Source organism: Mustela lutreola, chromosome 2 (genome assembly GCF_030435805.1).
Source record: "Mustela lutreola isolate mMusLut2 chromosome 2, mMusLut2.pri, whole genome shotgun sequence".
NCBI classification, from domain to species: Eukaryota; Metazoa; Chordata; class Mammalia; order Carnivora; family Mustelidae; genus Mustela; species Mustela lutreola.
Genome location: NC_081291.1, coordinates 14,751,957 through 14,775,318, shown reverse-complemented (window position 1 = coordinate 14,775,318; position 23,362 = coordinate 14,751,957). Strand labels below are relative to the sequence as shown.

Genomic DNA, 23,362 nt, shown 5'->3' with positions numbered 1-23,362 from the left:
CATTGGAGCCCAAGAATGACGGGTGGGGGAATCCAGTCTCTACCATTTGCCTACTCACAGTAACATCCAGGAGGGGCTCACTACCACCAGGGGCCCCCACCCGCCCCACCCAGAGAGGCAGGCTCGGGCCAGAGCACGGTGATTGGTCCTGGGAGGGGCGTGGGACCTGAGCTGAACCAATGAGAGTCAGCCCCGAGATCTCGGCTGGGCCTATCAGGGGAAAGGCGCTCAGTTTCCTTTAGACCTTGGCTTGGAGAAATAGGCACCCGGAGGGGCTGGAAGAGAGCTGAGCGGGGAGATGAAAATCAGATTCCACCTCACACCCACTAGGATGGCCGTCATCACAAGCCGAAAACGAGTGTTGGCCGGGTGGCGGAGAAGCCGGAACCCTCCGGAAGTGCTGGAGAGAGTGTCCGTGGCGTGGCCACCGTGGAAAACAGGGTGGCAGTTCCTCAGAAAGACAATCCAGTTACAGGATTCAGGGATCTCTCCCGCCAGTTACATACTCCAGAGACCTGAAGACAGGTCTTCAGACGACACTTGGCGCCGACGCAATCACAGCATTCATTACGCACAATCGCAAAAGGGTAGGAACAACCCAGGTTGTTGAATGAATACGCGAAGTGAGTACGCCAAATGTGGTCCGTGCGTCCAGTAAAATGCTAGTTAGGCATGAAAAAGAACGGAACTCCTATACCATCGGCAACGGCAATGAACCTTGAGGACACGATCCGTGAGAGAAGCCAGACGCGAAAGGACACATGTTGTACGACTCTGTTTATATGAAACATTTAGAACAGGGAAATCCATAGAGACAGAAAACAGATTAGTGATTGCCAGGGCGTGGAGGAGGGGATGGGGAGTGCCTGCTAATGGGGACCAGGTTTCCTTTTTGGAGAAGAGGAACATGTTCTGAGACAGAAGGGATTCCTGCAGGGCATCACAAATGCACTAAAAACCACTGAATTGTACACTTTATAATTGTTGAAATGATAAATTTATGTCATGGGTATGTTACCACAAGGGTTTTTTTTTGTGTTTTGTGTTTTGTTGTTGTTTTTTGTTTGTTTGTTTGTTTTAGGAAGAAGAATGGGGCACTGGGTGGCTCAGTTGGTTAGGCATCTGCCTTCAGCTCGGCTCATGATCCTAGGGTCGTTGGATTGAGCCCTGCATCAGGCTCACTGCTCAATGGGGAGTCTGCTTCTCCTTCTCCCTCTGCTGCTCTCCCTGCTTGTTTTCTCTCTCTCTCTCTCTCTCTCTGTGTGTGTGTGTGTGTGTGTGAAATGAATAATTTTTTTAAAAAAATATATTTTTTTAAAAAGTAGTTTTAAAAAAAATGTTAAAAATAAAGGAAGAAGAAGACAGCTGATGGAGAGACACATATCCTGGAGGCTTCATTTGAGGATCTGGATCCAGCCATGCCTGAAGGCAACCCTGCAATTGGGGTAAGGCAGTAAGAGATGGGCATTCTCTCCCTATAACTTGGCATTTCTGAAATTCAGCTGAAGTTTGTTCTTGCCCATGCCCCCATTGTGTCAGCCTCACTGAAGGTCCTGGGGCCTCAGGAGTGTCCAAACTTCACTCCTTGGCTCTCTGCTTTCCCATCTGTAAGATGGGGGTGGGGCAAGGTCCCGCTATGCTAGCAATACCAGGTCCCAGTATGCCCTCACTAGGATGATGTTTCATTGCCTATCACAGGCCTGTGAGCAAGGTGCTCTGAGCTCTGCAAAGGGAAGAAATTGCCATGACCCCTGTTCCCACCTTCCGTGCTGTGCCACCTTCAAGCAAACTGCCAGGGCCTCAGGAGGAAGGTGGCCAGGGCTCTGAGAAGCAGCCCAGCTGGGTGCTGATGAGCTCACGCTTAGCATCTGATCAGTTTGGGTTCCTGTCTTGGCTCTGGCCCTCTGTGATTCTGGGCCAACTGTCTTCCCTTCTGGGCCTCAGTTTCCCCTCTCCAATACAGACTGGTTGTTCTGGGTGTCAGGTGTGGGGTCTGCTGGGTGAGCAGTTGCCGTTTCAGGAGAGCTCATTAAGACCTGGATGTGTCTGGGCTAGGACTGCTGGCATGGGCAGAGCTGGGTGCTGGGGGGGAGGAGCAGCTTACCAGTTTACTGCCCCCTCCCCCAAGGGGGATGCAGCCAGGATACATCCTCCCCTCCGTGCCTTGTTGCTATTGGCTTCTGAAAGGATATGGATGTAGAAGTAACTCGTTGATTCTCTTTCCACTTGCTGCTGAGCACTCAGCGTCCTGGCGCGCCCAGCCGGAGGCTGGCACTGTTTCCAGGCACCTGGAGAGCCTCACTTGGCCCTGGCACAGGGACTCACTGAGTGTTTGGCGGCTGGCAGGCTCCAGGAGTCGGCACATGGCGTGGTCTTTCTCTCCTGTGGCTGTTCCAGAGGTGGGGGGTGGTAACCGCCTCATAGCTCCCGCAGCCTCCGGGAGCCTCCCTGGGCAGCTGGCAGGCGAGGGTATGGCCAAGAGGGCAGTTCTGCTGGACTCGGGGATGCCCCCGGGCCTTGTCTCCAGCCTCCCTGGGGCCCTGTGGCTTCCACCATCCTACAGCTCTGGGTCCCTACTGTCTAACAGCCGCGTGACCCCCAGGTCCGCGGCTCTGTAAGACCATGGTCTCTTGGCTCTAGGATCCCACAGTCCTGTGGCTTTAGCATCCTGTGGTCCTCTGGCCCCACTGACCCATGACACTATGACTTTGTCATTCCTAAGTTCTGTGTCTCTTTGTTCTGTGGTCTCGTGACTCTTGGATTCCGTGGAACTTCATGACTCTAGAAAAGAGTAAGTCATTCACACCAGTGGGAAATAGAGTCAGGAAGCCTCATGGGCTGGGTGTTGAGGGACCCCTCCCCAGCAACACGTGGACCAACAGCAACAGTGACATCACCCCTTTTGCAGAGGGCCCCGTGGACTTGTCCTCACCCCACAGCTCCCTCTCAGACTCCCCTGATAGCTGCTGTGCTTTGGCCATTCCTGAACGGTTTCATTAAACACCTCAGTCTCGCTCTGTGGTGAAAGAATATGGACACATGGGCCAGAAAGCCTGGTCTGGCCTGAGGGAGTAAAGTTTAAATTAGGGTAAGCAGGGGTCAGCCTGGTAAAGAGCAGGAGGAAGAGTGCTCCAGGCAGAGGGCAGCCTGTGCAAAGGTCCTGACATGGGGAGGAGCTGAAAGGTAAGAGGCCCAGAGAGGCAGCCAGTGAGGCTGTGGTGAGGGCCTAACTATTCACTGCCCTTTGTCTCAGGCAGGGCAAAGAGGACAGAGAATGGGCAAAAAACAACCACCGTATGCCTCAACTTCATTCTCTCATTGACTCCGTATAGTGATCTCTGAATGGGGTTCCCATCTTGCCAGAGAGGCTCCCAAGGGGTCCAGCCAGCCAGCCAGCCAGCCACCGACCCACCTAACCACTCACTCATCCATTCATCTGCCCAACCACCCGACTGTCCATCCATCCACCTACCCAGCCATCCCATCTGTCTGCCTATCCATCATTTATCTATCCATCCATCCATCTATCCATCCATCCGTGACCCATCCATCTAGCCACTCATCCCCAAACCATCCGGCAATAGAAACATCCATGATCCATCTACCCATCCAGTCACGCATCCATTCATCATCCTTCCCATCTGTCCACCCAGCCAGCCAGCCACCCACCTCCTCACCTGCGGAGCCCAAACACGGCTCATGGCTCTGTCCCTGCACAGGGCTTCTATCACCACACCCTGCTCTGGGCTCCGGCCCTCCTCCCTACTCCAGTGCTCCTCACCTCTCTGCTCCAGCCACACCTGCCTTCTCAGTGAACCCCCAATGTATCAGACACCTCCCACTTCTGGGCTCTTGCCTTTGTCATGCCCTCTGCCTGGGCTGCTCATCAGCCAGAACCCATTCACCTGCCTTGGTCTTGGCACCAACGTCCCCCCACAGTGGCCTCCCTGACCCCTGGGCTTCGTTTCCTGCAGACCAGCCGGCTCCTCCTTCCGAGTGGCAAGCCCTCCATGCCACCGCGTGCACCTGCCCACCTTTGAGATCACGCACCTCGGGGCTGAGACGCCAAGACCACCTCCTTCCTGTGGGCCACAAGGCAAGGGGTCTGTATGGTGGATGAAATGGTCTGATTTCATCCCACTGATCGATAATGGTTTCTTTGGCACCCATTGTATGCCAGTCCTCCTACATTGGGGCTGAGGCTCCTCCCTGCCCAGAACCCTCCCTCTCCTAACTGGCCCATGCCCTGGTCTGGGCCTCTGCCTGCCAGGCCGCCGGTGGGTAAACACACCCCGCCCTCGGTCTCCCGCGCCATCCATCCCTGGCCTGAACAAGGGCCTCCTGTTAATGAGCTGGGGTGGGGGATGCGAGAGGGGCGGGAGGAGGGAGGATGAGGAATCAGGGTTGGGGCCCTGGTTCCTGCGCTCTCTGCTGCCCACCCCCCCATCCTCTGGACAGCTGCAGAAGTCTGGGTGGGAGACCCTCTCCCTATGGCCTTCGTGGGGAGGGGAGTGGGTGACTTCCTTCTCTGAGCATCCAGTGCCCAAACCGAGGCAACAGGCTGAACTTGCCTCTCTGAGCCTCAGTTTTCTCATCTGTAGAGTGGGGACGTTCATGAGTGTCCCCACGGAAAAGTGCTCAGTGCACTTCTCATGGACTAACTTATTCCGTTCTCCTGACACCCCTACGATGTGGGGGCTCTTGTCCCCATTTCATCTCAGTTTTTACTGCTCCTGTTAATGTGCCCCAAACTTTAGCCATTTCTGTGCTTCACTTTGTTTAACAGAGAGAGAACAAAACTTGTGTAGTTAGCCCCATAGACTGTCTGTCCCCCTGTACCACAGACACAGGCTGGTTTTCCTATTACCCCACAAAACTCTCCTTCAGTGTGAGAGGCAAGGAGAGAGGACCAGGGTGCTCATTCGCTCTGCCACAGTTATCTCTGGAAAATTCTAACTTCTTTCTCCCAAATCAGTTCCTGCTGAATGTCACATCGGACTGGGTCAATTCCAGTACTTTCTCCCTGGCAGCGACTCTTCAGTACAACTCACAAATGTTGGGAATTCGAAATTTCCATGATAATAAACTTTTGAAGGTGCCTCTGCTCCTCCCTCCAAAAAAGAAAAAAGAAAAAAGAAGAAACCAAGACACAGAGAAGTTAAGCAACCTGCCTCAGGCCCCACAGCAGAGCTGGGCTACATGGCCCACGGCCCCCATATTGGAAAACAAGACCTTCATGCTTGTGCCCTGCTCCCCACCCCTGGGGCGGGGGTTGGGGGAGCAGAAAGGGGAAAGCCACACATGCGGTATGGCAAGGTTTTGAGCACTTGGCACTTGCCCAATAAAATTGTAGCCACTGTATTTATTGTTATCTCCTTTCTTTATCAGCACCTTCCTAGGACCGGACTGGGACAGGGTTGGGGCAGACAGAAAATGGGAGTGTGGGCGGGGCTTCCTGAAGTTCACAGCGTAAGTCACGATGGGTGTGCCTGACTCCAGTATCTGGGTAGCACCCTGGCACCCGCTCCCATACCCTCAGCTACTTGGTCCTTCTGGGTCCGATGGGTCCGGTGGGGCCGTGCGAGGCAGGCTGGGTCGGGATCTCAGCTACGGATGCAGCCGTGGCCAAGTGGCCTCCCTCATGGCCCTGATGAATTCCCCAGACCCGGGGCCTGTGGCCGGGCCCGCCCAGGGCAGGGCAGCTGCCTTCCCGACATACTTTCCCTCTGGATTCATGAGGAGAGGCGGCTGGCTAAGCTGGGGGCGCCCACATGTCTCCTGGCCCAGCAAACCCCTGCCAGGAAGGGCCCCGGGGCCCCATCATCACACAGGCACCAGCCCCTCTGCCCTATCCTGGCCGGGGTCCCAGAACCACTGGGTCTGGCGTGATGGGAAGGGGAGCTGGCTGGGGCGGCCAGCCAAAGGCTCAGGCCAGGCAGTCCTGGGCAGCAGAATCTTCACAGCTAATGAGGTGCTTGGGCCAGCATTTCTTCTGTCTAGATTCTGGGGCCAAGGGCAATGGGGGTGTGTGTGAAGGCCTTAGGGGTCCTGCCTTCCCCAGTTCTAATTCCTGCTGTGTGACCTCGAGCTGTCTCGTCTCCTCTCTAAGGAAAATGTGAATAAGGACAATCGGAGGTATAAGTGACACAGGGTATACGTTCCATATGGCATAACAAGGCTAACGCAGGAGCCAGACATCCAGTACAGGTTAGCTCCTTCAATTCTCTCCACCATGGTCTCTCGACCCCCATTTTACAAGTGAGGCAACTGAGGCACAGAGAGGTCATGCAACTTGCCCGAAGTCACACAGCAAGACTACGCCCTGCCAACATTTGAACCTAGACCATGTAGCCCCCAAGTCCGTTGTAAAGTACAGTGGGGGCAGGTATTACTATTAGTAATAATAATGATGTCCCAGCAATAATAAGGAATAAGAAGTGATCTGCTAATCCCAATAGGTAATCTCACAGTTCACCAGCCTCCTCTCTCAGCACCGAGGGATCCCCAGGCTGTGAGAGACAGAACCAAACAAACAATCCCAGTTCCCTGAGTCAGGCCATCCCAACCTTTTCTGCCAGGAATATTCTGCCAGGGGTCCCAGCAGGCTCTCATACAGGCACCAGCCCCTGAGCCTGGCCCAGGAAGAGCATGGAGGGCTTCATGGAAGAGGAGGCATTGGATCCTGGACTTGAAGGATGGAAGAAGGTCCTCGGGGTGATGGGGAACAGTATCTGCAAAGACCGGGGAGGACACCTAGAGTAAGTTATTCTGTAATGTGAGCAGTGTGGTGTTCTCAAGAGAAGTCACTGGTTGGAAGGAGGATTTCATGGTCGGTGAGATCCAGGAGGCAGGATCCTGAAACCAGACTGCTCATCTGGGCTTCTGTTGTCTGATCTGCAAACTGGGACATCCTCAGGACTTCTGTCTTTGCCATTCCCCCTGCTTGGAATGCTCTTCCCTGCATCTCCCCATGGCCTGGCCTTGAACAAGGCCACGTGCATCCAAGTCCCAGCCTCGTGTCCAGCCTGTGGCAGAGGCTGGCTTCCATGCACTCTTGTTTCAGCTGCATGAGGCACACGCAAGCCCACAGGTCCTGCTGGAGTTTGTGGTTTTCCCAAGAATTCCAGTGCTAGCCGGGAGCGGCCGCCAGGTGTGCTGAAAGCCAAGGAAAACAGGAGGTGAGCTCATGGCCCAGCCACAGGCAGCAGGCAAGGTGGGCACTGTCAGGGCACAGGCTTCACTAGAAATGCCCAGGTTGGGGCTGACTGCTCCCACTCAGTCTCCTCGCCAGACCCATCCCCTCTTACTTACTCTCTGTGGCTCCCTATTGCTCTAGAAAACAGCCCAGCTCCACACCACTGGTACTGCATCTCCTGAGCCCCAACATCTTTCCACCCTAAGATCATTCCTTCTAATGGACCATGCTCGTTTCTGTCACAGGGCCTTTGCATATTCTGTTCCTCTACCTGAATGCCTACCACCATTATTTATTTATTTATTTTGGCCTGGCCATGTCCTCCTCACCTTCCTGCTCCTGGTTTCATGTTCCCTCTTCCTCTGAAAAGCCTACCTAGATCCTCCCCACCCCACCCCACCCCAGGCTAGGTCAGGCACCTCACTGGAGCTCCCACTGTTGCCTGTGTATTGCTGTCGCAGCTCCACCCTCTTTGGGGGATAATGCAGCTGCCTCCCTACCAACCTGGGCTCCCCTAGAGGGAGGGGCCCTATCTGTCTTGTTCATCCTGTGTCAAGAGTCCAGCCTAGGTCATGACACATAGTAGATGCTCAGTGTGTGTTTGTGGAAGAAATAAATGTGTCTGAAATTTCTCTACCTCCAAGCCATAGGTGCTTCCTCTGCTGGAGCTGTCCTCACCTTCCCTCTGTTGATCTGAGTCCTTCCTTTCCTTCAGGTTTCCTTTCCACCTCCGGGAAGCCCTCAGTGACTTCTCTGAAGCCTTCTGGCTATGACCCTACTCTGACTTCATTCTTGCCCCTTGCAGGGGCCTTAGGCTAGCCACTTCCCCTTCCCAGCCTCTGTTTCCTGATCTATACAATAGAGACTTCGAGCAGTTGGAGGGTGGGGTGGAGAGGGTTAATCCCAGAAAGTCGAAGTGTTTTGTAGCTCAGGAGCTGGGAGGAACGATTTTCCTGATTAGCAGTAATTCTTATTTTTATTACAGGCTGTTCCCACAGCAGCTGGAGCGGAGCTCGGTAGGTATGGCAAGGTCTCCACAAACAGAAGCCCTGGCCACCCCCCGCAGACCTCCTCCAGCTGGAGCCCTTGAATTTGTGCACTCCCCTGCTGAGGATGGATCTGCACACAGCCCATTACACAGATTGGGAAACTGAGTGGGCTCACCACCAGGCTGTCCCCCAGCACTCACCAGCCAGAGAACCACAGACAGAGAAGACCATAAAGCCGATCGGGGACCCACTTGCAACTCTCTAGACCTGGGCAGGGAACCCAAGAGTCCCCACTCTCACTTGAGCCCCCATTTTCCTGTTATAATGATAATCATCAACAATGAAACTTATTACCTCCATGGTACAGAGGAGGAAACTGAAGCACAGAGACGTCATTGGCCGCATTTTGAAGCAAGTGAGGAAGGAGTGGAGGGCCAGTCAGCCTGACTTAAAGCAGAGTCGGGGGGTGCAGGCCCTAGTCTTTAGCCTGCCTTGACTCTGTTTCCCCAAGTGTGAGCTGAGGGGAGCAGCCATAGGAATCGCCTGGTACTCAGCTATGTCCCAATCTTGGCATACAGCAGGCACTCAATAAATAAGTTAAAGAAGGCTAGAGGGTGGTCCCACCTGACGACCCGCGCCACCGATCTCTACACTCAGTTTCCCCCGTGACTCAGTTTCCCTGTCGTGTCCAGGTTCAGTAACACCGGGCGGGCCCTTGAACGCTGAGACTAGCGCCGTCTGTTTACCTTGCGGCTGGACTCTGGGCAGGGCCGCGGGTGGGCCGTCCCGGGAGCCGGCTGCGCCGCTGGGATAAATAGGCCCCGCGGGCCTCGTGAGCAGCAGAGAGCGAGCTGCAGTCCAGCTCCCCGCCGCCGCCATGGTTCCTGCCGCCGCCTGCGTTCTCTTTCTCTCCCTGGCTGCCCTCAGCGCATCGGGTCAGGGCCAGATACCACTAGGTAAGCCGCCCCTTCCCCACGCGTGGCCTCGACCCCTAACCATACCGGAGGACCCAAGAGGCCTGGGGTCGAGGCTCCTAGGGGCTCGGGGACTGTTCATCGGGACGTGCAGGACGGAGAAAGCAGGCAGCAGGGCGGACTTCAAGGAATGAGGGCGTCCCGGGTCCCTGCCGCGTTGCGGTGAGGATTGATGGTGGGGGGGGGGGTCCCCAAACCCCCATGCCCCATCAGCGCCTCCTGTCGGCGCAGGTGGAGATCTGGGCCCGCAGATGCTTCGGGAACTTCAGGAGACCAACGCGGCGTTGCAGGACGTGCGGGAGCTGTTGCGGCAGCAGGTGCGGGCCAGGGTGGGGACACAGGGAGCGCGGAGGAGGGGAGAGGCTTGAAAGAGGAGCGTGGGGAGGAGGATAGGAGAAGCAGGTCCCGGTGGAGAGGGAGAGGGTTCTGGGTGCCAAGATCGGGGAAGAAGTTGTAGAAAGGGGGGAAAGGGGAGTCCCAGGGGTAGAAGTTTCCTCGGGAGAAGACAGGGGTTCGTGAGGGGTTGAAGGAAGTCCCTGGGAAAGAGGGGTGGAGCGGGGAGGATAGGGAGTACAGAGCGGGGGGTGGGGGGGGTGGGGAGCGGTGTGCAGGGGAGAGGGAGGATCCGAGGGTGGTGAGTGGGCCTGTGGAAAGGGAGTCTGGGGGAGGGGGAGGGGAGACCCAAGGGAGGAAGAGAAGGATGGGGCCCCGCTGACTACACTCCATCCTCCTGCACCGCAGGTCAAGGAGATCACGTTTCTGAAAAACACTGTGATGGAGTGTGATGCGTGCGGTGAGCGCCGCTGGGGCGGCAGAGACGTGGCAGGCGGGAGATGGAGAAGAGATGGGGAGACAAAGGCAGAGACAGCGAAGGAAAGACCGGGAGGAAAAGAGGAAGAGACGGAGAGAGACAGAGATGGAGAGACTGGACGAGGGATGGAGAGAGGCGAACAAGGAGCGGAGACAGAGATTATGGGAAGGGACACACGAAAAGAAGCAGAGGCCGTGCGAGAGATGCAGGGAGATGCAGAGACGCAGAGGGAGAAGGCGAAAACGGACGGGCGCCGAGATACAGTGACTGAGAAAATCTGGCGGGCAGGGAGCGTGGTCCGGGGCGGGGTCTCAGAGGGCCCAGGACGGGGCGTGGTCCCATAGACTCCGCCCCGGGGCGTGGCCCTGACCTGCCCTGTATCCCTGCCGGCAGGGATGCAGCCTGCGCGCACACCGGGTCTGAGCGTGCGGCCCCTATCCCAGTGCGCGCCCGGCTTCTGCTACCCCGGCGTGGTCTGCACTCAGACCTCAAGCGGCGCGCGCTGTGGACCTTGTCCCGCGGGATTCACTGGCAATGGCTCGCACTGCGTGGACGTCAACGAGGTGCGCTCGCCCCCCCCCCGCCCCCCACCGCCCGGACGATCCCCCTAACGCCTGCCTCCGCAACTACCCACCTCCCCAGCAATCTCCTCCCCAGCTGAGGGTTCTCACCCAGAGGACCCCTTCACCTCTGGGGGCGCAAGTCCAGACGACCTTGCCGGCAGGGGGCCCTCACACCGACCGGTTCCCTCACCACCAGTGACGCCGGTCCCGCCAAACCCCTCTGTGGCCAGTGACGCCCGCCCCGACCACTCTCCTACCTCCGAGAGTGGTCCGCCCCAACGACCCCCCTCACCTCCCGGGCTCACAAGCCCCAACGGCCCTTGCACCACCGCGAGGCCCCCGCCGGGACGACGCTTCCACCGCCGGGCACGCACGCCCCGACGACCACTTCCCCCTTCGGCTGGGGACGCCCGCCCTCGCAATTCCTTCCCCCATCCTTCAACACCCAGCTCATCTGCTCCCGGGAACAGCCCCCTCCAGGCACTCCCCTCTCCCCGCCAGGTCGCTCCCCTGGCCCCATCAAGGCAAAGTCGTGTCTGACCGCTGGGACGATGGCCTCTGCCCCACAGGGCACCCCCGACCCCAAGTGCTGGCTGATGGTCCCTGAATTTTCTAAGTTTAAGCCCAAAAGATCCTGAGGCTCCGCTCTCGAGGGGGCCCACCACCTGCATCTTCTGACCCTCCGTGGCTCTTCCTCCTCCAGTGCAACGCCCATCCCTGCTTCCCCCGCGTCCGCTGCATCAACACCAGCCCGGGCTTCCGCTGCGAGGCTTGCCCGCCGGGGTACAGCGGCCGGGCTCACGAGGGCGTGGGGCTGGCCTTCGCCAAGGCCAACAAGCAGGTGAGGGCCCTGGAGTGGGCTCCAGGAGGGAATGAGGGATTCGTTTTGTTTAATAAACTGGTCCTACAGTCTTGCGGCCATTTTCCTGCCTCGCTTCAGCGGGAAGGGGTGGGGGTCCGGGGCCTGGGGGACTGATGGGGGAAGGGTCCTCATCAGGATGGTTGAGGTTGGGGGTTGGAATAAAGGGGAGACGTAGGATGCAGAGGAGACATGAACTGGAAGGGAGGTTTGAGGGTTTTGTGCGTGTGGGCGGTGACCTCTGCGCTCCCTGCCATCCAGGTTTGCACGGACATTAACGAGTGTGAGACCGGGCAGCATAACTGTGTCCCCAACTCCGTGTGTGTCAACACCCGGGTAAGGCCCGGGAGGAGTGGATAGGATCGAAACACGGGGTGGGTGCGAAGTGGCAGGCAGCCCAAGCTCACTGCCCGCCGTCCGGGCCCAGGGCTCCTTCCAGTGCGGCCCTTGCCAGCCTGGCTTCGTGGGCGACCAGACATCTGGCTGCAAGCGGCGCTCAGAACGCTTCTGCCCCGACGGCACGCCCAGCCCGTGCCACGAGAAAGCCGACTGCATTCTGGAACGCGATGGCTCGCGATCGTGCGTGGTGAGTGCAGGGGGGCAGGGAGGGGTGTGGCGTGGGTATGCAGGAGTGAGGCGGGGTGGCTATCACGCCGGGGCACCTACTCACTATCCCACCCGCAGTGCGTCGTTGGCTGGGCGGGCAACGGGCTCCTCTGCGGCAGAGACACGGATTTGGACGGCTTCCCAGACGAGAAGCTTCGCTGCTCAGAACGCCAGTGCCGTAAGGTGGGCGGGGTCTGAAAGGCGTGAAATGGACAGTGGTGGGCGGGGTTCCCCGACCACTCCCCTCATGCCGGCTGTGCCCGCCCCTAGGACAACTGTGTGACGGTGCCCAACTCAGGGCAAGAGGACGTTGATCGCGACGGCATTGGAGACGCCTGTGATCCGGATGCCGATGGGGACGGGGTCCTCAATGAGCAGGTGGGGCCAACGTCGAGTCCTAGGCAAGGCTGTTGGGGGTGTGTGTGTCTTGGGTGAGGGAAGCGGCCTCAGAAGGTGTGGCTACGGGGGCTCAGGAGGGATGGGGCGTCTCTGCGGAGGAGGGGGGTCCTCGGAGATGGGCTGGACAGGGGAGTGACATTTGCCCCTCCAGGCCTATCCCCCCTCCTTAACCGGCCCTGTTCCCCAGGACAACTGTAAGCTGGTGCGGAATCCAGACCAGCGCAATGCAGATGGCGACAAGTGGGGTGATGCTTGCGACAACTGCCGGTCCCAGAAGAACGACGACCAAAAGGACACAGATCAGGATGGCAAAGGCGACGCCTGCGACGACGACATCGACGGCGATCGTGAGCGCTGCAGCAGGGGGAGGGGAGAGGGAAGGGCTGGCACCGAGGGCTGGCAGGGCTTGCCTGAGGGCGGGGCTCGGCTAGTTTTGGAAGCAGCAGCGAGTGAGCCTATCCTGCGGTCCAGGGACGGTGGACTGTGCTCTGGTGGGCAGAGAAAATGCAACCCGGGACACAACGCAGAGGGTGAAAGGCAGGAACATTTGGAGGAGGGGGAGGTGGGCCCTTTGTCAGATGCTGCCGGGAATAAGTAGAAGAACAGGGACGCGAACTTGGGGTTTAGGGCCAGGGACATGCCAGTTTTGCACCTGGCACCCTAAGTGTGTTCACACTCAGGGTGCATTCACAGTACCAGTGGAGGGTGCCTCTGAGCTTCCCCTGTGAGAGCCTGTTCCCTGACCCCCTGTCCATCATTAAGTCTCTGAGACGTGGGTCCCTGCAGGAGCACTTGTATCTACTGGAGAGGCGTGCTTTGCATCTGCCTTCCTGGTCAGCCTGGCCCCGCCCCCATCTTGGGATCCTGTGCTGTACCCCCGCTTCTCGCAGGGATCCGAAATACGGTGGACAACTGCCCAAGGGTGCCCAACTCAGACCAGAAGGACAGAGATGGTGATGGTGTAGGGGATGCCTGTGACAACTGTCCCCAGAAAAGCAACCCAGACCAGGTGAGCACAGGCCACACCCCAGCGGAGTCAGATCCCTGAGATGAGCTCCACGCTAGTTAAGGAGACTGAACTCTAGTCTAAGCATGGTGGTGGTGGGTTGTTCCGTGGGGTCAGGATGACTTTGGCTCTGGAACTGGGGGTGGGTGGGAGGCTTCTGAATTTTCCTGCCCTGATTTTGGACTCCTGCATTCTTCCTCCCCAGAGGGATGTAGACCACGACTTTGTGGGAGACGCTTGTGACAGCGACCAAGACCAGTAAGGAAACCATCTGGGGTGGGAGTGGGACCGACGGTGGGCGGCCCTGACCCAGCACTCTGGGAAATCTCACTTTGTGTCCCACCCACTAATTTTAGGGATGGGGATGGGCACCAGGACTCACGGGACAACTGCCCTACAGTACCAAATAGTGCCCAGCAGGACTCGGACCACGATGGCCAGGGTGATGCCTGTGACGAGGATGACGACAACGACGGAGTCCCTGACAGTCGGGACAACTGTCGCCTGGTGCCCAACCCAAACCAGGAAGACGCAGACCGTAAGGCAGAGGGCGGGGCCTGTGGTGGGATTGCGGCTGGTGTGGGGACCTTGGCAGGTGTGGGCGTGGCTAGGTCTTGGGCGGGGCTGCCGCTGACCCCACCGTCCGGGTCTTTCAGGGGACGGAGTGGGCGACGCGTGCCAGGGCGACTTCGACGCGGACAAGGTGGTGGACAAGATCGATGTGTGTCCGGAGAACGCCGAGGTCACCCTCACCGACTTCCGGGCCTTCCAGACCGTCGTACTGGACCCCGAGGGTGACGCGCAGATAGATCCCAACTGGGTGGTGCTCAACCAGGTTGGGACCTGGCCCTGGCAGAAGGCGATGGGAGAGGGTTCTAAGCTGGGGGCGGGGGAACCGAGGGCCCCCGCGGCCAGCCTGAGGCCCTTCTTCTTTTGATCCCTTCAGGGTATGGAGATAGTGCAGACGATGAACAGCGATCCTGGCCTGGCTGTGGGTGAGACACCGAGAAGGGCAAGGCGGTGCGGCGAGCGGAGTAGAGGGTGGGGTCAGAGGAGGGCGGTGCGGGGGCGGGGCTGAACTCAGGAAAGGCGGAGCCAGGTTGGGACTGGGCTCAGGGGCCAGACAGCTCTGGACTCTGAACGAGCATGGTCCTCGGCGGTTGGGGCAGGCTTAGGGGAGTGGTCATGGCTGGTCTTGGGGAGTGGGGACCCGGGTCTAGGAGGCGAGTGGAAATCCAGGGTGGGGGGCGGTGACAGGGCGCCGGTTTAGGTAGGGCTGGGTGGGGGCAGGGCTAGCGTCCCGGAGCCCCACCGCTCCCCTCTCTTTGCCCAGGTTACACGGCCTTCAATGGAGTGGACTTCGAAGGCACATTCCACGTGAACACGGTCACGGATGACGACTACGCAGGCTTCATCTTTGGCTACCAGGACAGCTCCAGCTTTTATGTGGTTATGTGGAAGCAGATGGAGCAGACATACTGGCAGGCCAATCCCTTCCGGGCGGTGGCTGAACCTGGCATTCAGCTTAAGGTGTCTGTGGCCCTACCTGACCTCTAGGTCCCTGTGGTCCTTCCTTAGGAGGCCCCAAGTCCTTCGCTGGACTCCCAAAGCCTTTGCAGCCCCCCAGCATCATTCTATGGATCTCAGAGTCCTCCCAGACCTCCTCTGGATTCCCACAGGCTGATCACACACTCCCTGAGGTCCCCCAGTCTGCCTTTAGGCCCCCAAACCTACTCATGGAGCCTAAACTTTCTCTCAGATTCCAAATCCTCCTGCAGAACCTCTAGACCCCAGTATATCACAAAACCCTGCAGTAAATCCCCCAAATCCTCCAGCCCCCAGTTAATCCCATGGACACCCAAGACTTTCTGTAGGTCACTAAGTCTTCTTGCAGACCCTTCCAAATCCTTTCAGACTCCAAACCTGTCCATGGACTCCTACATCCTCTCATGAGATCCTGGACCATTCCTGCCCCCTGTATCCCACCTATGAATCTCCACATGACCCTCAAGAAAGCTTTCTTGCTGGTCTCCCATCCAGGAACCCTAAGCCCCCACCCCCACCCCACTGCCAAGACTTGCAGCTCCCCACCTGTTCTGGCAGGCAGGGTTTTGGGGGTCTCCAGTAGCTGGTGCGGTCTCTGACTCTGTTCCCCCATTGCTGGGCTCCGCAGGCTGTGAAGTCCTCCACAGGCCCTGGGGAACAGCTGCGGAATGCACTCTGGCACACTGGGGACACAGCATCCCAGGTGCGGCTGCTGTGGAAGGACCCCCGCAACGTGGGTTGGAAGGACAAGACATCCTACCGCTGGTTCCTGCAGCACCGGCCCCAAGTGGGCTACATCAGGTGGGGTCCCCACCCCTTGCTGGTGGACCAGGAGTCCCTTGCTCTGTCCTGGCTCCTGGAGGTTCAGGGGGCCTCAGTCCCCTGATCTGTAAAATGGGAATGATATGCGCCATTAGATTCACTGTGTCTGGCTCAGGGACATGGCACACATCCTAAGATCCAGGGCACAGCAGGTCATCAGATAGAAGGTGGGGTCCCACTCACTCTGTTCTTGGTTCCCACTCCGCATGGCCAGCAAGTCCCGGCATTCTGCTTTAGCAGGTGCTGTATCCATCCTCTCACACCGAGAAACAGGCTCAGCTCAGCAGCCCCACCTGCCCTAAATGTGGCCCAGGCACGGGGGAGGCACAGGGCCCCCTACCCTGGGATAGGAGGGGACCCATCTTCCAAGGCAGACACCAAGGCCTCAGAAGGGAGGGCCTAGCCCAGGACCCTGACTCACCAGCCCGTCCTCCTCACAGGGTGCGGTTCTACGAGGGCCCTGAGCTGGTGGCCGACAGCAACGTGGTCCTGGACACAACCATGCGGGGTGGCCGCCTGGGGGTCTTTTGCTTCTCCCAAGAGAACATCATCTGGGCCAATCTGCGCTACCGATGCAACGGTGAGGGGCGCGTCCTGCCGGGGAGGGTGTGGCACTCACCCTGCCCAAGCTCATCTCTCCTCACTTGCTTGCCCTTTCTCTGCAGATACCATCCCAGAGGACTACGAGACTCAGAGGCTGCTGCAGGCCTAGGGATGGGGAGTGGCGACCCACTGCTGGAAGATGGCCACCCTCGTGGCTGCCCTCGCTGCGACAAGCAGGGAACTCGACACACAGCTCCAAGGGGTGGCTGTCCTAGAGGGGCTCAGGGAGGACAGAATAAAGTGTGGGCGGTGGAGTGGCTGGCTGCTGGGTCTGCTGTGGGGAGATGGTGGCGGGGGCCTCAGAGGGAGTGCTGGGACAGGGACCCCCAAACCCAGGCCTGTGGCTGACTCCCTTCCTGACTGGTTAGGGCCCGATGACCCAACTAGGGGTGTCCAACCCTGACGGGGGAGGACACAGGCCTGCTGCGGCACCCCACCCACTTGAAGTCACGGGCTTCCATCTCCACCATGGAGTGCCTGCCCCAGGATGATGGGGTGGGGGTCCTTCCCCTTTCAGATATTAGCCCTGACTAGCTGGCTAGGGGTGGGGATGAGGCCCTCATGTCTGTGTGTCCATATTCATGTGTGTGTTTTGTGTGTGGGGGGGGTGCCTGTGTGTGGCTCCCAACCTGGCCTGTCTGACTGGGCCCAGGCTCTGTCCCTGGTGTGGGGGGGAAGAGCAGGAAAAAAGGGGAGGAGGCAGAGACGAAAACATTGGATTTTTATTATGTTTCATTACAAAGGATGCAAAGGTACAAAGACAAAAGCGTCCACGCCAGAAGGGATGGGCAGGGGCCGGCCGAGTGCGCCCTGAGCCGCCCGCCCCCACCCGCCGTGGGCACCCAACCCACGGCCCATGGGACATCCACAGCAGAGTGTACATGCTGGGGGCGGGGGAGAGCCAGCCTGCGGACAGAGGAACAGAGGCGGAGCAGAGCTCGGAGGGCGGTTTGCATATATCAGTGGGCCCGCCCAGCCCCCTGGGGGGCACTCTCCTAAAGTGGGGCACAGTGGGACAGGTGGACCTTGGCTGCCAAAGCCCTCCTCTCAGGGCCTGGTGGCAAAGGCCACGGCTATGTCCACCTGTCCCGAGTGGGCAAGAGGTCAGAAGTGGTGGGCTAGGATGGGCTGGGCATTAACGGCCCCCGAGCTCCAGAACCCTGCTAAATGGGGGCGATGCCACTCCCCTACAAGTACTGCCTGTCAGTGGCATCCTGGGGACAGGATGTGGAGGGCTGGCCGAGAGACAGAAGGCAGAGGGAACTGTCTGGAGCCAGCAACGCTCTCATGTCTAGCCCCTATCCCTGACCTTGCCAGGGAGGAGCCGGAGGCCCTAAGACCCATGGGTCTGAGCCAGTGACAGGAGGGAAGCTGAGGCCTGGGTCACAAGGGTCTTTTTAGCATTACCCGTGGCCCACCCCAATACCTCTAAGAGTACTCCAGTGCTCAGGCCTGGGGGTTCAGGTCACCCCACCTCCCTCCTGGGGAGAGGCCACTTCGGAGAGAACGGGTCTGTGGCCAGTTGCCTGCGGCACAGGAAGGGTAATGAGAGGTGCCTGGGCCCCACCCAACCGGGAACCCTGGAGACCAAAGATCAAGAGAAACCAAGGACAGAGTCAGCTCCAGCCAGGCAGGGCCTGATGGGGGAATGATTCAGGAACCCCCAGGAGGTGGGGCAGCAACAGACCCCACAGCCTACTCACCCTAGGCAGGCCTCCAGCAGTGGGGGAAGCACACAGTACGCCCCTCCCCTTCCCCCCAACAGCTCTTCAAGCCAAGTGGGACTGGCTCTGATGGCCAGAGCTCCCTTCCCTGCAGTGGCACCTGCAGGAACAATGGGCCAAGACCAGGGGTACAAGGTACCCTTGACCTTGCAGCTCCCACACTCTAACCCCACACTGAGAACCTCTGTGGCCTTTGACCTGGGGCTCCATCAGATCCCAGGGAAGGTGATGGGTGCTGCTGCTGCTTTGTCAGGACCGGGGCAGGGGGTGGAAGGCCTCCCAATACCAACAGGCCTTACCACACCCAGCCTGTACCCAGGAGTGGGGATGCCTTCTTTGGAAATGCACAAAACCCAGAATCCAGCTGGGGGTGGGAGTCTGGAAGGATGTTTGGTTATGAACCAGCTCAGGGTTGGCTGAGATGTGGAGGTCTGGGGAGGGGGGAGCATTTCCATGTGTCCTCAGCTCCACTGAGGGCCCCTCTAAGGACAGTCCCTTACAGGGGCTCACCAGGTCCAGGATGCTGGATGGGGGTAGGCAACCCAGTTCCCCACAGCCCGGGCATTGGCTCCCATCCTGCCTGACCAGGCCACAGCTAGCACCTGGCACACAGCCCACAAACCAGACCGCCACCCCAAGACATCTGGATGGACGTGGAGCCTTCTCACCCTTCATGCGGGGGGTCTCCTCGTGCTGGACACCCATCCTTGCCTGCCCCACTATGACACATGGGCCTCGCAACAGGGCCCACCCAGCGAGGCACTCTCTGGGGAGCTCAGCCACCCAAAGAAATCAGGCCAAAACACAGACATCAGAACCCCTTTTCCCAGCCCACCAAGCCCCAAAAGAGACAAGAAAAGACCTGCAAAGGCAGGACCCCTGCCCTCAAGGCACAAGCCCGGGGCAGGCAGGTGGCTCAGAAGCCCAAAGGGAGATCTGCATGGAGGTGTGTCTGGGGAAAGGGCCACAAACACACATGGATGCCCTTCCCTTAGGCCTAGCTGCTCCCAGGGAGTCCTCTGGAGTGCAGTGGCAGGGGAGACTGGACTTACACCATTTAGGGCACCTTTCGCTCTGGTTTGTCCCCCAGAGGAGAGCATACACAGTTCTTGAATCTATCAGCTGGGAGTCCCTAAATTTTGTGGAAGGGTCAACCTGCCTCCTGAACTTTCCACTGAGGGTCTCAGGGCTCCTTGCCCCAAGGGACTGGCACCCCCCAACCCTTCCTGCCCAGAAGAGCATTGGGAGGAAGCCGGGGGGTATGAGGAGAACAAGGAGGGGGTCACAGTACGTCCTGAAGAGCACTGCCTGTCTTCCCCCGGAAAGGACTCAGTGGGGATGGAGGTTGGCATGGATACCTGTCACAGGGAATATGGTCCCAACAAGACCCCTTCTCCTCCCCCACATGAGTCCTGGACACTGTGGGGGTGACTCTGATGGGTGTGTGTTGAGGGGACAGGGGCAGAAGCCCTCTTCTCTGGAGGACACAGAGGGGCTGATCCCAGGCTCTACTTTGACCCACAAGCCTCCCTGGGGGTAAACAACTCACTGTCCTGGGAGCTTGGGGGACAGAGGGTAAACTGAGGGAGGTGGGAACATACTGTTCAGCTTGTTCCCAGGGCAGAAGGTCACACAGCTGAAGGGACTAAAATCGAGAGCACTCAGCGGGGGGTGGGGGGTGGGGGGTGGTGCAGCAGCAGAGGGACAGACTGGCTTGGCCTCTGACTTCACGCGGGCTGAGCATCCAGGCCTGTCCCAAGCGCATGAGCGAGGACACAGGCGGCGGGTCTATGTACAATATTCAGGGGCCCCGGCCCACCCCTCTCGGCGCAGCTCGCCTGAAATCACAGTATTTCACATCACAAGTCAAAGGGCTGGTTCCCTTAGGCTGTCCTGTTTCAGGAAATCTTGGCAATTCAAGAATACTTAGTAGAGAAGCAATATTTACGAAATAAGCAAAATCCCCCGCTACGACCTCAGGAGGCCTGCCCAGGCCCAGGCAGGGGTGTGAACCCTTTTGAGGACACAGGGATGCCTGGCCACTGGCTCCTGGCTGGGACCCCCTCCCTCGGAAAACTGCACCTACGCCCCTCCTGGGCGAAAGTGGCCATGTAAATACAATGTCTCCCATGCCCCCCAAGCCAAGGGGCTGTCGGACATGGACCGCAGGGGTGGACGTCCACCCTCTCCTGCCCACCTGTGCTGAGAGCCAGGCGCCGAGCAGGTGGGAAGTACGGGCGGACAAGGCTCCCTCACGGGGGTCCCCAATGCCTTGTTTTGAAAATTGCATCCAGGAAGGTTGCTTGTAGTTTTATTAAGGCCATTTTTAAAAAAGTTCTACACACAAGTCTAATGGTAATCAAACTCTTCTATGTACATGTAGTTTTTTCTTTAAAAAAAAAAAGAAGAAGAAGAAGAAAAAGTCTCACTCTTTGCTCCCAGCCCCTGCCTTGGTAAGAGGCTGGGCCCCCGACCTGGACAGACCAACCCTGTGTCCCCCAGCCCAGACGCGGGCAGCAGGGGTTAACTGACTGAGGACGGGGTCTTCTCACGCCTGGGGCTGCCCAGTTGCTTGGCCAGATGCTAATGGCCTGGCCGAGGGAAGAGAGGGAGGGATATGACTAGGATGGAATCTGGCTCCCGCGAGGACAGAGCCGAGGGCTCAAAAGACCTAGAGACAGTGGCTGGGACACCACAGAGAAATGCACCGAGCAGAAGGTGCCAGCCCAGCCTGCAGTCCGCAGAGCCAGCCAGCGCTCAAGGTGCAGCTTTGGAGGGACTGAGACAGCAGTTCCAATCCCAGGGCAGCTGACAGAAAAGAAAGACAGCCCTGTCACCCCCTCCCAGGCCCAGGGACAGTCCCCAGTATGGTGGCTGTGCCCCAAGGGTCACCTCAGCCTCCCTGAAGGCCACCCCTACAACACACACTGCTCTTGGCCTCCGGAGCCAGCCCTGATGGGAGGAGCCCTGACAGGGGTGGCTGGAAGGGAAGAATGTCAGCCAGTTCTCCGGGCTGAGCGGGGCGAGAGGGCAGCCTCATCCCTGGGGGGGGGGGTGGTGGTGAGGGGAGGCAGAGGGGCTGCTGCTGCCGCCAGCCTCAGAGTCTGGGCCTAGTCCTTCCTGAGCAGCGGCAGGCACCTTGAGGACGACCAGGCAGGGGTGGGCCTTCGAGGGACCCTTAATAAAAGCCGTGGCTCCTTCCTGGAAGTCTTGTCATGTGGCTGGAGGGGAGGCACCCCCGGCCACCTGGAGCTTCTGCCAGGGACCCCAGCAGGCCCCAGCTGCCCTCACTCAGCCTTAGCTCAAGTGGCCGGAGACTCAGCTCAGGCCCGGCAGGCCGCAGGCCGCGTCCGGTTAGCTTAAAAAATATGTAACATGGGATTTCCGGAATAAAAACATGCTCTCAGGAAAGTACTGGATTGAAGGAGTCAGCTACTCGTCTACAACCAAAGTGTAAATACAAACCGAAAGAAACAAACAAAAACACAACAAAACCCGCCCTGGCAGTCCCCACCCCACCCCGCTCTTTAAACAACAGTAACAGTGACCACCGTACAGAGAAGAAAAGATGAGAACGAGTTGAGAGATGAAAACAACCCCCAGAAACACACGCGGTCCCCACATGCACCCCCCAGCTGGCCCCTCCATCCCGGCTAGGGGCTTCATTTTTGGAGCAAAGGCGGCCGCAGAGGGACCTGGCTGGGGGCGGGCAAAGCGGGAGCGCGGGTCCCAGGAAGATTTAGCTGCTTGCCATGCTCTGTTCACACCTTTGATATTCTACCTCCGTGGGATGGAGCATAGCATTCTCTGAATGTGCTCAGAAATATAAAAGACAGCAGTCAAAATAGTGTTTATTTCACGTTGTGTCTGCCCCTCTCTGGCACCTTCTCCCTTTGGCAGGGTGGGGCTGGCTCGCTACCTAACCTCGGGCTGGGGGTGGCGGGCGGGTTGGGATGGGGGGACCAGGAACGAAGGAAGGCAGTGAGAGCTGGACAAACAGTCGGAAAATGCACCTCAGCCCACCGCCGCCGTGGACCACAGCGCCCCCTCCAGGCCGGCGGCCCTGCCCAACACGTTTTCTGCATCTTACAGGGGGACGGCTCATGGCCCAGGGTGAGGGTCGAGAGAGCACGCGCAGGGAGGGTCCGCGGGGGTGACACGCGGCCTCCCGAGGGAGGTGGACAGCTGGGGGGTGGGACGGGCGGGTGGGCAGGGAGCGCTTGGCGGCATTGCAAGCTCAGAATCACAAGCTCGGCCGTTTGCGAAGGACGGAGCGCGGCCGTCCCTGGGCTCAGGGAGACGCCGTCGGGACCACTGACCGGCGGGGTGATGGAGCCGGGGGCTGGGCGGCGACGTGCCGGGTGTGCAGCTCACAGACGGTCCATCCGGAAGGTGTCCTCGGTGGCCGGGTCGGCCAGGACCATGTCAGGGTCGTTGAGCATGTGCAGTCCGTCCAGGGTCAGGGGGTCAATCTTGAGTTCGTCCAGGGGGAACTGGTTGTCGGAGTCGAAGCTGACGTCACCGACCCCTGCCAGTGTGCTGGTCAGTTCTTTAGACAGGCTGGGAGGGGACTCTCCCGTCACTGGGGGTGGGGTGGGGGGGGGCACAGGACAAAAGTCTCAGCACAGCCCTGACTCTCTGTTCCACACCCTGTGCCTCCATGACCCCCTGTCAATGTTCAGGGAAGAGGGGCTTGGGCCACCCCAGGGTACTTACATGGGGGTTGGCCCTCTGGGGGTTACACTGGTGACAACTAGGGGGATTTTGTGTTGTCATGAGTGGGGAGCAGGGATACTGCTCAGCACCTCAGAATGCACGGTGAGCCCCACCACCCCCAGAGAAAGATCCAGCCCCACATACTGGCAGTGCCAAGGCTGCGAAGCCCTGGGCTGGGTCCTCTTCCGCTCTGCCAGGCTCTGCCAGGATGTCGCCTTCACATGCATCCCTGACAAGTAGCCTGGGGTGTGTGTGAATTCCCACCCACCCCCCAAAGAGCCAGTCAACCCTGGGCTCTCTCCTTTACTTGCAGTGCCACCTTAGGCGTTAGTCTCCCAATCTGAGACATGGGTATGAAAATTCTAGTCTTTCTGGGCCACTGGGGCAATCACAGGGGCCTAAGCCTCCTCACGCATCGGAAGCTACTGTTCCCAGAGCACCTGCTGCGGACCGCTGCCTGCACCCCCAAGGTAGGCAGGAAGCACCATGGCGTGGGGTGGGGTGGGGGGGTGGCTCTGGCATGGACTCCTCCATCCTGGAGATGTCAGTG

At 58.9% G+C, this 23,362-nt stretch overlaps 3 protein-coding genes across 10 annotated transcripts in view; 1 reads left to right on the top strand and 2 right to left on the bottom strand.

The window, feature by feature from the left end:
- Positions 1 to 23,362, bottom strand: part of UPF1 (UPF1 RNA helicase and ATPase) — a 222,477-nt gene that overhangs the window by 62,974 nt on the left and 136,141 nt on the right. The gene's annotated exons all lie outside the window — the stretch shown is intronic.
- Positions 9,014 to 16,626, top strand: COMP (cartilage oligomeric matrix protein). Its single transcript, XM_059160566.1, has 19 exons — positions 9,014 to 9,140; positions 9,390 to 9,475; positions 9,900 to 9,951; positions 10,363 to 10,532; positions 11,236 to 11,373; positions 11,653 to 11,727; positions 11,819 to 11,977; positions 12,076 to 12,180; positions 12,268 to 12,375; positions 12,584 to 12,743; positions 13,287 to 13,405; positions 13,608 to 13,660; positions 13,759 to 13,940; positions 14,059 to 14,237; positions 14,349 to 14,397; positions 14,736 to 14,932; positions 15,576 to 15,748; positions 16,210 to 16,349; positions 16,435 to 16,626. Exons 1-19 carry the CDS (start codon positions 9,062 to 9,064, stop codon positions 16,479 to 16,481), a joined length of 2,271 nt encoding a protein of 756 aa, XP_059016549.1. The 5' UTR covers positions 9,014 to 9,061; the 3' UTR covers positions 16,482 to 16,626.
- Positions 17,077 to 23,362, bottom strand: part of CRTC1 (CREB regulated transcription coactivator 1) — a 77,125-nt gene continuing 70,839 nt past the window's right edge. For all 8 annotated transcript variants that reach the window (XM_059160573.1, XM_059160567.1, XM_059160571.1 and 5 more), the window contains one exon: positions 17,077 to 22,678. In XM_059160573.1, coding sequence (XP_059016556.1) covers positions 22,467 to 22,678 — 212 coding nt within the window. In that variant the 3' untranslated portion in view covers positions 17,077 to 22,466. The remainder of the gene's footprint in view (positions 22,679 to 23,362) is intronic.

What these genes read in the sequence shown, in the direction of transcription:
- COMP (XM_059160566.1), top strand. Translation starts at nt 9,062, where the DNA reads ATGGTTCCTGCCGCCGCCTGCGTTCTCTTTCTCTCCCTGGCTGCCCTC. An exon ending in ATGGCTCGCGATCGTGCGTG is followed by an intron (nt 11,978 to 12,075) that starts GTGAGTGCAGGG and finishes TCCCACCCGCAG; the next exon opens with TGCGTCGTTGGCTGGGCGGG. An exon ending in ACTGGGTGGTGCTCAACCAG is followed by an intron (nt 14,238 to 14,348) that starts GTTGGGACCTGG and finishes TGATCCCTTCAG; the next exon opens with GGTATGGAGATAGTGCAGAC.